The 12,111-nt window shown below is 36.8% G+C and overlaps 3 protein-coding genes across 3 annotated transcripts; 2 read left to right on the forward strand and 1 right to left on the reverse strand.

Annotated features, from left to right (window-relative positions):
* Positions 1 to 1,712: 1,712 nt before the first annotated feature.
* Positions 1,713 to 3,221, forward strand: LOC127794651 (cysteine-rich receptor-like protein kinase 34). Its single transcript, XM_052325901.1, has 2 exons — positions 1,713 to 2,011; positions 3,110 to 3,221. Exons 1-2 carry the CDS (start codon positions 1,713 to 1,715, stop codon positions 3,219 to 3,221), a joined length of 411 nt encoding a protein of 136 aa, XP_052181861.1.
* A 935-nt stretch (positions 3,222 to 4,156) lies between these two features.
* On the reverse strand, positions 4,157 to 8,439 carry LOC127793770 (uncharacterized). The gene is made up of 3 exons (XM_052324477.1): positions 8,054 to 8,439; positions 6,273 to 6,296; positions 4,157 to 4,744 (listed from the first exon to the last, which is right to left on the reverse strand). Exons 1-3 carry the CDS (start codon positions 8,241 to 8,243, stop codon positions 4,443 to 4,445), a joined length of 516 nt encoding a protein of 171 aa, XP_052180437.1. The 5' UTR covers positions 8,244 to 8,439; the 3' UTR covers positions 4,157 to 4,442.
* Positions 8,440 to 9,524: 1,085 nt separating this feature from the next.
* Positions 9,525 to 11,251, forward strand: LOC127793768 (temperature-induced lipocalin-1-like). The gene is made up of 2 exons (XM_052324475.1): positions 9,525 to 9,991; positions 10,838 to 11,251. The coding sequence occupies exons 1-2, from the start codon at positions 9,620 to 9,622 to the stop codon at positions 11,021 to 11,023; spliced, it is 558 nt and encodes a 185-aa protein (XP_052180435.1). The 5' UTR covers positions 9,525 to 9,619; the 3' UTR covers positions 11,024 to 11,251.
* The last annotated feature ends 860 nt before the right edge of the window (positions 11,252 to 12,111 follow it).

Raw genomic sequence — 12,111 nt, forward strand, 5'->3', positions numbered from 1 at the left:
TGTGAAAACTGCGTTTCTACACGGTGACTTGGAAGAGGAAATCTATATGACTCAGCCAGAAGGATTCAGAGTTGCTGATAAAGAAAATTGGGTTTGCAAACTAAACAAATCGTTGTACGGATTGAAGCAATCTCCGAGACAGTGGTACAAGCGATTTGACAAGTTTATGTTGGGGCAGAGGTACACAAAAAACAAATATGATCACTGTGTGTATTTGCGTAAGCTACAAGATGGATCTTTTATTTATCTTCTCTTATATGTTGATGATATGCTGATAGCTTCAATGAATAGTGGAGAAATTGAAAAACTGAAGACTCAGTTGAATAAGGAGTTCGAAATGAAAGATTTAGGTGAAGCCAAGAAGATTCTTGGCATGGAGATAATCAGAGACAGGAAAAGAGGAAGGCTTTGTTTGACTCAGAGAACATATCTGAAGAAAGTACTACAACGTTTCGGCACGAATGAAAAGTCAAAACCTGTGAGTACCCCGTTAGCTCCTCATTTCAAACTAAGTGCATCTTTATCTCCGAAGAGTGTTGCGGAACAAGAGTATATGTCAAAGGTTCCGTATGCAAAAGTTGTTGGTAGCTTGATGTATGCTATGGTGTGTACAAGGCCCGATATTTCACAGGCAGTTGGAGTTGTGAGCAGGTATATGCATGATCCTGGAAAGGAACATTGGCAAGCTGTGAAATGGATTCTACGGTATATTCTGAACACCGTAGATGTTGGCTTAGTATTTGAGCAGGAAGAGAAAATGGATAATTGCATAGTTGGTTATTGTGATTCCGACTATGCTGGTGATATGGATAAACGTCGATCTACGACTGGTTATGTGTTCACATTAGCAAAGGCACCGGTCAGTTAGAAGTCTACCTTACAGTCTACAGTTGCTCTGTCTACCACAGAAGCAGAGTACATGGCAGTTACAGAGGCTATGAAGGAGGCTATTTGGCTTTATGGGTTGCTTGATGAATTGGGAATTGGTCAAAAGTACATCAAGGTACATTGTGACAGTCAGAGTGCTATTCATTTAGCAAAGAACCAAGTTTATCATGCAAGGACGAAGCACATCGACGTAAGATATCATTTTGTACGGGAAATTCTAGAAGAAGGAGAGATACAGATTCAGAAGATCCCAACTGCTGAAAATCCTGCTGATATGATGACTAAGGTTGTGACAGCAGTCAAGTTTCAACATTGTTTGGACTTGATTTATATCCTTAGTATTTGAAGTTGGCGCTTCATAGCGCATTTGAAGACACCTACTGATTATTGATTTTTTGAAGAGATTGTTGAGGTTTTTGATTGGAATTTGGGAGATTCGCCAAGGTGGAGATTTGTAGACTTTTTATGGCTTCCTCCCATATCCCACATCGGTTGGGCAGTGGGAGGGAGATCCTCCTTCACCTTATTTAATGCCCCCTTCCCCTTTGTTAAGTGTATCTCAACAAGTTTGCATTTATTGCATTTGTACCCCCTCATTTGAGTGTGTATTTCTCTTACATACTTTGTATTTTCTCTCTTTGATATTAGTGAAGATTTGGTGGTGTCCGAGGACGTAGGCCATATTGGTCAAACCTCGTTAATTTTTTGGTGTTCTGTTTATGTTTATATTCAATAGTTTTTATCGGGTATTATTTTGGTGCTTTTGATTTTGGGAAAAATTGCCCGATTTTCCCAACAATAATTATCTAACCATTAAGCAAATTATGAAGGATCAACCACAAAATCAGCACTATCTTCTTGTAAGTATTGAGCTGGTGGTGTTTTCTCAGGGAAAATTAGCGGATGGATTGGAAATTGCTGTGAAGAGACTTTCTGAAATGTCTCATCAAGGAGCTGAGGAGTTCAAAAATGAGGTTACAGTGACAGCAAAACTCCAACATGTCAACCTGGTTAGACTTCTGGGGTTTTGCACTGAACAGGAAGAAAAGCTGCTGATCTATGAGTATATGCCACACAAAAGCTTGGCCATCTACCTCCATGGTGTGCCTCTTCCACTTATATGGTTAATTGCTAAATGCTAGGAATATTAACCAGCTCTGGATTCATACCTTATGTAAAATTCATAATTGTTATCCTGAATATTATTCACGAACAAACACTTTGGGTAGGTTTGGCACCAGTGGCAGTAGGACTGTAGAGTTGGTGGGGCATTAGCCTTTTTTAAAGAGTTTGGACCTTGGTAGACACTTCTTCATAGTGTGATCATATTTCAAGAATGCAAGGAACCCAACAAGGATAATGTCGAATTCTTCTATTATCTTGAAACGAACAACAATTCTGTTATTAGACTCGCATTCATTGGCCATGTCAATAAGTCAAAGACTTGAAACATTAGCAGGGTGCAAAATATGTGCACGAGGTGCTCAAACTCTTGCTGATGTCAAGGGGGCATTCATGGCCACATGAACCCCGGACCGTGAGATTGAGGTTGAATATGAGGTGTCATACCATATTACTACACACCACTAAGCTGGGAATAAGTCATGCTTGACTTTTGTTTAAGCAGGGTGATTAAGGAAATAACTAATCAATTGCGAGTGCTCTTTGATGCAGGTCGGCTAGGCGCAAGTTATTTGATTGGAGCAAATGGGTTCAAATTGTCGATGGAGTTACTCAATGACTTCTTTTATCTCCAAGAATATTTAAAATTGGTCATAATTCACAGGAATTTGAAAGCTAATAACATTTTATAGCGAGATGAAATCTAAAATACCATATTTTACTTTAGCTCGATTTTTTAAGAAAAATGAAGAAGTAACATATATTAATCGGATTGTAGAACTATAGTAAGTAAATCAACCCTAGATCAATCTATCAAAAAATAATGTCTTATGATAATAAATACTAGATATTTCTTTTTATTTGTCAAATGCAATTGCTACATTTCTCCTAGAGTATGTTAGAGAAGGCATATACCTTTACAGCTTTGAAATTCTACTGTTGCAAATCATAAGTGGCAAAAAGAAAACATGTGTATGTGGCCCGGAAGAGGATCTAAATCTTCTAGAATATGTAAGTTGCTCGACAATTTCTTCTTTCAAATTTGCAATTCACAGCCAACAGAAACGATGGATATGATTACTCTCGTGACCTTTTCCAGGCTTTGTGAACTATGGAAAGATGGGAAAGGCATGGAGTTTGTGGATCCACTGCTGGATGATTCATCGTCGTCATGTAAAATCATGCGATGCATGCAGGTGGCCTTGCTGTGAGTCCAAGAGAAATGGCAAGATAGGCCGCCGTCCATGCTGGAAGTTTCTTCCATGCTCAAAAATGAAAGTGAGGCTGCGCCCACTCCCAAACTCCCTGCTTACTTCGACGAGGGAAGACAATGTAAATGTCCAACAGCGACAAGAAATTTGTTCGGAAGACGTTGAAACAATATCGCAACTTGATGAAGCCCGATAAAAAGCTTCCAGGAAATGATGTGTATTTTGGCATGATGTGCAAGCAAGCCTCATGGTGTATAGTGCCCCTTCCTTTTAGTTTTGTTAGCTTGCTGCAATAATAATAGCATTAACCTTCATAAACTGGGCGTAGGATATGTAATTGTGATGCCAATCAAATTTGCATTTCTGCCTTACCCTGATCTGACGAGTATGAAGCATAAATAGGATTTGTTATTAGGAGACATAAAAGTTGGTTACAATGACGGGGCATGAGTTATATGAAACGGTAGTAATAACTAACATGCAAAATTGAAACTAAAGACATTATATTTAGTGAGTTTATAGTGGATTTTGTTCAATTTTTATTTATTTTTTTTTAATCTTCGGAAACAATAGTAACGGGGTTGTTTTTAAGTAAAAAGTCATGGAATCAAGTCGTGAAATAATTTATTTACAAAACAAAGATAAAAATTACATATAAAAATGTCCTTACCCTTCACGCCATTTTCCTTTCGATCTTGATAGATATATAATTGCCGGCTAACGATGATTTTTCACGCACAATGTCAAATTGAGAAAGTGCTAGTTGTGATGTTGGTGCTCCGCGCTCACATTGCTGCAGCTGCAGCATTCCTCTATGGAACAACTTACTTGAAATAGATTTCATGAAACCAATACAATGTTTATGAAGTAAAGTGGAGCATGATAGGATAAAAAATCCTTGCAATCACTATACAAGTAAGAGAGACCCAAATGAATTAATTAGGTAACTTACCTAGCAAATAATAATTAGGTAACTTCAACCAACCAACTCGGACGATGGCAAGCAATCAAGTTCACACATTCATATGCTATAAATCTGGTATGCTTGATGGATAAGCTATTTAGGGCACAAAAATATGAGAGAGAGAGAGAGAGAGAGAGAGAGAGAGAGAGAGCATTGTTCTGCTTAACGAGACTGATAAACACGTAACAAATTCACTTGTAGCTGATTCACTTTATTTCACAACTATTACAGCAACAAGATGAGAATGTATATAATGCTTATTCACCTTCCCAACCCGCTTGCCGTGCTCTTTGTTCCCACAAGGAAGTAACTTTCTTTTCCTTGGTCAACAATGCCTCAGCGCTCTCTCTGGCCTGCTCACAAGTCTCTGTGGCAGCTATGCATTTATCGGCCTCCCTCTGGTATAGGGAAGCTACCCTTCTGGCTTCTGCCAACGTAATGTTCATATGGCGGGCCTGCTCTTGACCAACAGTCTCCTGCAAGTTCATCTCATCCGTCAACAGATCCACAGTCTGCTTTCCCATCTCCTCTTTGAGATCTGGATCATTCCCTCCACAGTCTGTATCAATCACCAATATATCATTTTGAAGTAGGTTATCATGTTTCTCGAAGACCGCACAGCGCTTGTATAAAGAACAAAACAGGAAATGACATTTTAAGAGGTAGACCCGATAGCCTCTGTTGGCTGAAGAAATATCACTAAAGGAAAAGGAAATTATTTATTAAAGCTTGATATGTTGTTGTTTTAGGGAGAGAACATATTTCTATGCACCGATTTTTCAAATGTCTTATAACATATTCTCTAAATCAAGTAAGAACTTAAATAAATGAGATTCCTAAAAGCTTCCATCCACTGTTAATAACATGTTTAGCCATCTCTAAATCTGGGTTCCCCTTTTTCTTTTTAACCCTTGGCATTTCATATTGTGGTGCTAAATCAGTAAAAGTAACGTGCCCTGTCAAAGAAAAGTGTAAAGTAACTTCTATTCCTAACATTTGGCACTTTCATGAACCAATGCAATATAATCAGTGTAAGATGCAGTGCTAAACACTCTGGAGGAAATAATGCAGCCACTGTACCAGCTTCTTCTCCTAAAAATTACAGAACTCAGAAGCAGGACACTTCTAGAAGAACTACTTAGGGAGTAAAAGTTCACATTGAAGGCATTTAATGAGAAGGAAAACAAAAAGAATATAGGAAGGATTACAAGCCACCAGAACTCTACCATAGATATCAAGTTTGACATCTAAATAACATGAAGCACTTTGGCATTCTTGCCCTTGAAAATACCACTACTTTCAATATCTAGATCAATTCACTTTTGCATCATGCAAAATCATTCAATTTACAAAAACAAATTTTCATATTATTCATTTTATCTCTCCATTCATTCACTTTTAGACTACTCAAGAAAGGAAACACAGTTAGATTACAACAGCACCCCAGATCTATTGCACTTGTGTTAACTCTCAGTCAGTCCCGTGAATTTTGATTGGAGGACTTGTATTTACTCTCGTTCATTCCTTTTAAATTGTTACACATGGTTGGACGTTATGCAATGAAGCCTGGGCACCTGTGAGGGGGTGTTGACAGTAAATATAATAATATGAAGGATAAAGTTAGCTCTCTATCTGATAGCTTAAACTTTTAGATAAGATGGCAATTAATAATTCAACAATAACAACCCAAAAAAGGGTCCATTTCATAGGAACATACTTTATAATTTTAATATCTTCTAGAAAACAATGTGAAGATCCTTTGATGGAATGTCTAAAAACAAAAGGAAACGAAACAAATGGAAAATTGATTACGGTGTACTCAGATTCTAAAATCCAATACAACTTTCAATGGTGAAAATAAGATGGTATTATAACATGGATGCAACTTCTAGACATATATGCACACCAAATTAAAAATCTAGGAACTTCAAATGGTACTTCGTCACAAGAACATCACAAGGATGGAATAACAAGAACCAGCAGATTCACTTTTTATGATTGTTAACCATCATAAACTTCATGACCATAGGAACTTTAAAACGAAAGATGATGGCAACAAAAATGAGAAATAAGAAGGGAGCTCTGACCTGTAACAGAAAGATTGGCCAAGCCTGCAAAAGAGGAAACCATATGTAAGAATTTTAAGAGCTAGCACATATAAACTATCAAGTGTAACGCAAAAAGTTTTCTTTGAAAGTTGAGCATGAACTAAATGCACTTTAATATCTTCTCAGAGATCTGATGTCATAAGATGACATACTAATGAATATAAATGAGTTCCTGAGAACATGCTTACCCCACCTAGTGGCATTAAGGCTTGTGATTGTTATTGTTATCGCTTGAGAACAAGCCTAAAATAAGGAACTTACTTCTCATGTTAAACAAGTAAGTCTAATTCTCTATTTCTGCATACATGAAATGAATATGCAAAATACGAAGGTGACAAATCAACAACCAACCCCCCCCCCCCCCCCCCCCCGGTGCGACAGAACGAATTAAAAAAAGTTAATAATAATGTGGTTACACTTAATAGCAGAAAATTGAGGGCATAAATCACTATCCAGGAGGTCACTGAATGGAGAGAGTTGTGACTGTGACATACTCATTTCAATTATAGCAACTGTAGATAATAACCTCATCCACATTCTCATGCAAATTTATGAGGTAACATCCTGGAAAGCTCGATGAGGACTTCACCAGATAGCCAGACAGGCCTAAAAAAGATAAGGAAAAATGCAAATTCCCTTATAGGGACACTTGTTAGGTAGAAATATTATCAGTATTTTTTAAGCAAACGCAACATACCAATAACAAGAAACCAGAATTAGTTAAGTTCCAATTTTCTTCATGCAATATCTTTTGGATCTTAGGGCATTGACATCAGGCCTGTCAGCTGGGAAACCTGTTAGGGCTTGCAGCATAACCACAGGCATGTAAATTGTGTATGACATTCATTCTTTTTTTTTTTTTTTTTGGCGCGGGGGGGGAGTAACATTCTCTTTACTCCATGCCACAATGGCCCTAACCAACTAATCCCTGTCTGAAAGCTAATAACAAATCTGCTCAATTTCCAATATGAACACTAAGAACCCAAATGAAGAATGTGATTCTGTAAAAGGCACAACTTATTCAATTTTTTTTTTTTTAAAAAAAAAGGCATACGTTTTTTGGAGCTATTAAACTTAATATGTTTCGACTCTCTCATCTTTTAATTAGGTAGTTCAATCTTTTCACAAGAAACGACGGAAAGGAATATGTTTGGTCTTTTCAGTTGTTTTGTACTGGAATCAAACACATTTATTCATGAATTAACTAATTCAAAGATGTCAAATTTATAGTCTTGCAACAACAAAAAGGCGCATTAGTGATTAGGTAACATGATTTGTGGTGAAGCCAAATGGAGAGGGTTAAATATTTTTTTTCCTAAAAAAAAATTACAGGACATAGTTGATCCCCAAAGCTATAACTGAGTGTAAGAAATTCCCAAACACCTTTTACAGACTAGGGCAGAATAATAGGATACATGAGCAAGAGCAAAGGAGACCACTCGATAAATCCCCAAAGTAATTATAATAATACTAAAAGTTAAGAACAACAAGAAGTTAGATAAAAAAAAAAAATCCGAACAACAAAACACAAGTGCCACTACTACATAAGGAACTCGGTAGAAGATCAGTTATCTCGATCAGGGCAAACAGTTAACAAGCAACTCGAATTGTTCCTAATCACCATCTGAAGAACAAAACGAGAATAAAGTAGATACATGGGTAGATAGATAGATAGATAGATAGAAGGAGAAAGCCGAATCAGGTTTCTACAAGATCTAGAAACAAGAACTGGAAAAAACAAGAGAGAAAACAATTCGTACCAGGAGCAATCTTGAGGAGCGAGAGAGGAGGAGGGCAATCACACACGCAAGGGCTACAAGAAGAAGGCGCTCCGAAGCTTAAGCCCTTGTTGAGCTTCGAATACAGAGAGGGTCCGGAGACGCAGAGAGCCGAGACCACCGCGAAAACCACCAAACAGCACCTCAAACAGCCGCCTGATCGCCTCGACATCTCTCTGGCTCTGGCTCTGGCTCTGGCTCTCTCTAATCTAAAGCATCAATGCTTGGTGATGTTGATAGCGTGGTTCAGAGTGAGATTTATGGGGGAAATGTATGACGAATGATCTACTAATTACAGAGGAGAGGATCCACAGTCAGTCAGTCAGTCACAAAGAAAAGAAGAACTTATTAGAAGATGGTCTGTGGCTCTGCCTAAAGGCTAATTAAAGCCCTTCTTAAGTTTCCTTCACTTTTTATTAAATCAATAATAATAATTTGAGATCGTGTTCTGTTCGTGTGTATTAATTATAAATTATTACCCTAAACACCAAAATTTCCCATTAATGTGTTATTTACTTACTATTCCTTAATTTTTACAATTAAATTTGTCTTTCTTTCTTTTTTACTTAAATTTTTGGGTTTTAAGAAAGAAAAAAAGAAAAGACACCCAATAAACTTTTATTAATAAATTTTGCATTTTTAGTGTTTGGGAGAAAATAAAAATCAAAAAAATCTACAAAAGAAAAGATGGCCCTCCCTTTTGGGTGATAAAATAACAATTGATGAAACACCTTCCTTTCCTTTCCTTTCCTTTCTTTTCTTATGTGATGTGATATGTGGGCTTAGAACTGGGAAGTGATCCAAAGGCAATTTTAATTTTTAAGATGATTAATTAGCATTTCGATCAGAGAAATGTTCTAAAAGGTTTAAAGAAAAAAAAGTGCAACTAATCATATTTTAGAAATTTTTATAATTTTTTAATACTTAATTGTTATTTTGTTAAAGATATTTATTTTTTGATCCGTGGGACAAACAATGATCTCATCTATCTCTACGGAATTCGGAATTTTAGTCTTGTTTTAATTTTTAAGAATATTTTTTTATTTTTTATTTTAACTAAAAAATATTATAATATTTTGTGTGCTATAATACTTCTTTTTAAAAAATTAATTTATAGTATAAATCTAAAAAACTAAAAAAATTATTTTTTTTGTATTTTTTTAAAAAAATAGTTATTTAGAAGAATTAAAATTAAAAAAAAAAGATATTTTCAAAAACTTAATAAAACTCTTGTTGGCTTCTGAATTTGAAAATAACCAACTGAATGTCTACACATCTGCAAATAAATAAACAAAAACAAAACAAATCATTCCAGATTGAGCCCACACACAGGCGGGCATTTCATGGCTCCCTTCCGATCACGTGTAAGGTCCTCTGCGATCCACGTCTGCCCCCAGAATCCCAGCTGCACATTTCCCTTCGATGTATATGTATACATACGTGGAACCAGCCTGTTCTTATCATATCCCCAAAGAAAGAAAGAAACATCCAGAAAGTAAACCCATCAACAAAACCCAGAAACCGAGACCCCCTCTCTGTTCAAAATCAATGGCGAAGAAGGAGATGGAAGTGGTGAAGGGCCTGGACTTGAAGAGATACATGGGGAGGTGGTACGAAATAGCTTCATTCCCATCAAGGTTTCAGCCCAAGGATGGGATCAACACTAGGGCCACTTACAGCTTGAGGGACGATGGCACTGTGAATGTCCTGAATGAGACTTGGAGTGGTGGCAAGAGAGGGTCCATAGAGGGCACTGCCTATAAGGCCGACCCGTCGAGTGATGAGGCCAAGCTCAAGGTCAAGTTCTATGTTCCTCCATTCCTGCCCATCATCCCTGTGGTTGGGGATTACTGGGTTTTGTATCTTGATCAAGATTATCGCTATGCCCTCATTGGCCAGCCCTCCAGGAAGTATCTCTGGGTCTCTCTCTCTCTCTCTCTCTCTCTCTCTCTCTCTCTATATATATATATATATGCATTATATATACGTGTGTATATGTATATTGTGTGTATATGGAATTATATGTTCAAAACTTTACTGGGCTTATGTTGTAAGGGTGCTTTTGGGCTGCTTGCGGGCATCTAGGGTTTTCCTTCCATTGTTATAATTCTGCTACTTGTTTTTAACCATGGGGGAAAAGGGAAGAAGGTATTGGAACAGAGTTGGAGTGAAAAAGGAAATTGGGTAAGAGGGTTGTTGTTTTATATTTATATATATATATATATATATCAAGTGTATAAAATTTATTTAATATGTTCATAATTTTGTGGGTTTATGTTGGAAGGGTTTTGGCCTACATGATGACATCTTGGATTTTCCTTCTTTTGATCTATTTTTCTCAATCTGCTGCTTGTTCTTAAGCCTGGGGGAAAGGAAGAAGGAATTGAAACAGAATTAGAGAGAAAAAGGAAATTAGGTACTGGGTTGTATTTGTGCTTCATAAGACTTTATCCATGAAGCCCTTGAATTTTCCTGAGAAAAAATTTGGAATCTATTATGTGGGTTTCCTAGAAGATTATAGAGATTGAAGTGCATTTTCATTTTCATTATTCATCTCTTTGGTATGGCCATACAGGAGCACAAAGTCTGAAAAATTCTCATTTTCACTCAAGTGTAGATTGTAATTTCAAGAACTTTCTTTTATGTTATTTCGGATGGAACCCAAAGTATTGGATTTTAGATCTTTCTCAAGTTTGTGTCTTTTCTTGGGTTATATCAAATGCTTACATAAATTTCTTTTTGTTTGAATGCATTCTTTGGCTTCAGATATTATGCAGAGAGAACCATCTGGATGAAGAGATCTACATGCAACTGGTTGAGAAAGCCAAAGAAGAGGGTTATGATGTGAGCAAGCTTCACAAGACACAGCACACTAATCCCCCACCAGAAGGAGATGAAGGTCCCAAGGATACCAAGGGCATTTGGTGGCTTAAATCCATTATAGGCAAATAGCCATAAGTTTTCATCTACGAGTACATGGAAATAAAGGTCCTCAAACCCTAGTAGCATAATCTAGATCAAGGTTGTTTTATTTGGATGCCCTCTTTTTTTTTCTTCTCTCATTATTCTTGTACAGAAGGAGTGTGAAAGTGGGTTCTGAAGCAGTGTATGGATTGTGAATGTAGCTTCCTTTGTCATTAAGTTTGTGGGATGTATGATTGGAATTTGAAGTTTCTTCGACATTTGTCATGTGTTGTCTAGTTCAAGGATACTTCTGGACCACTTATGTAGTTGTCAATATTCACATAAGATTTGAGTAAACTATACCCAACATGCCTAAAGTTTTACTAAGTTAACTTTAAATTGTGATTAGAACTCTTCAGTTTAGAGAATTACATTGATTTCTTATCTTTTAAATGGATGATAAGAAATTAGTAAAAGCATATAAATCATCAAGACTATTCTTTAATGGTAGGAGATAAGTTGATTTAACTTTGGAATAATAAAGATAAATAAATGTGAGGATAATTTTCTTTTGGAGGTATATCAAATTTCATGTCATCAAGGTTCATGTCATCTAGTCCTAAACATAGTATACAAGCAAGTTCAATGTCTCATTTCTCCATGTTAATTTTTGAAGTTTTGTAGATGGAGGTCATTTCTCTATGCTCAAATGTGGGAGACTCTTTTAACACCAAGCCATACAAGTGTTGCTCTCAGACATCCTCAAACCTAAATAGCCAAATAGCCAAATTCTCAAAGCCCTTATAGACAAGAATGCATTCATCACATTCTCAGCTGTAATCATGGAAAAAATCTAGAATAGAAGAAATGTAGTCAGGTTGAAGCAGATGGTTCCAGAGATGCAGGTCATTTTTGGACACGACATAAACCTCTCCCCTCCCCTTCTATGCTACCAATGAAATCTCCAGGAACAGCAACTGCAACTCAGTGATTTCTCAATATAAAGGGCTTCCTCTAGAAGCACAACAGACACCCCATTTATATGGGAAATGCAGTGTCGGTCACGGACACCACGCTCGACACGGCTGGAGCCGTGTCCCACCCGCCAATTTAATAAAAAAATAAAATAAAATCAG

This window comes from Diospyros lotus, chromosome 2, assembly GCF_014633365.1.
Source record: "Diospyros lotus cultivar Yz01 chromosome 2, ASM1463336v1, whole genome shotgun sequence".
Taxonomy (NCBI): Eukaryota; Viridiplantae; Streptophyta; class Magnoliopsida; order Ericales; family Ebenaceae; genus Diospyros; species Diospyros lotus.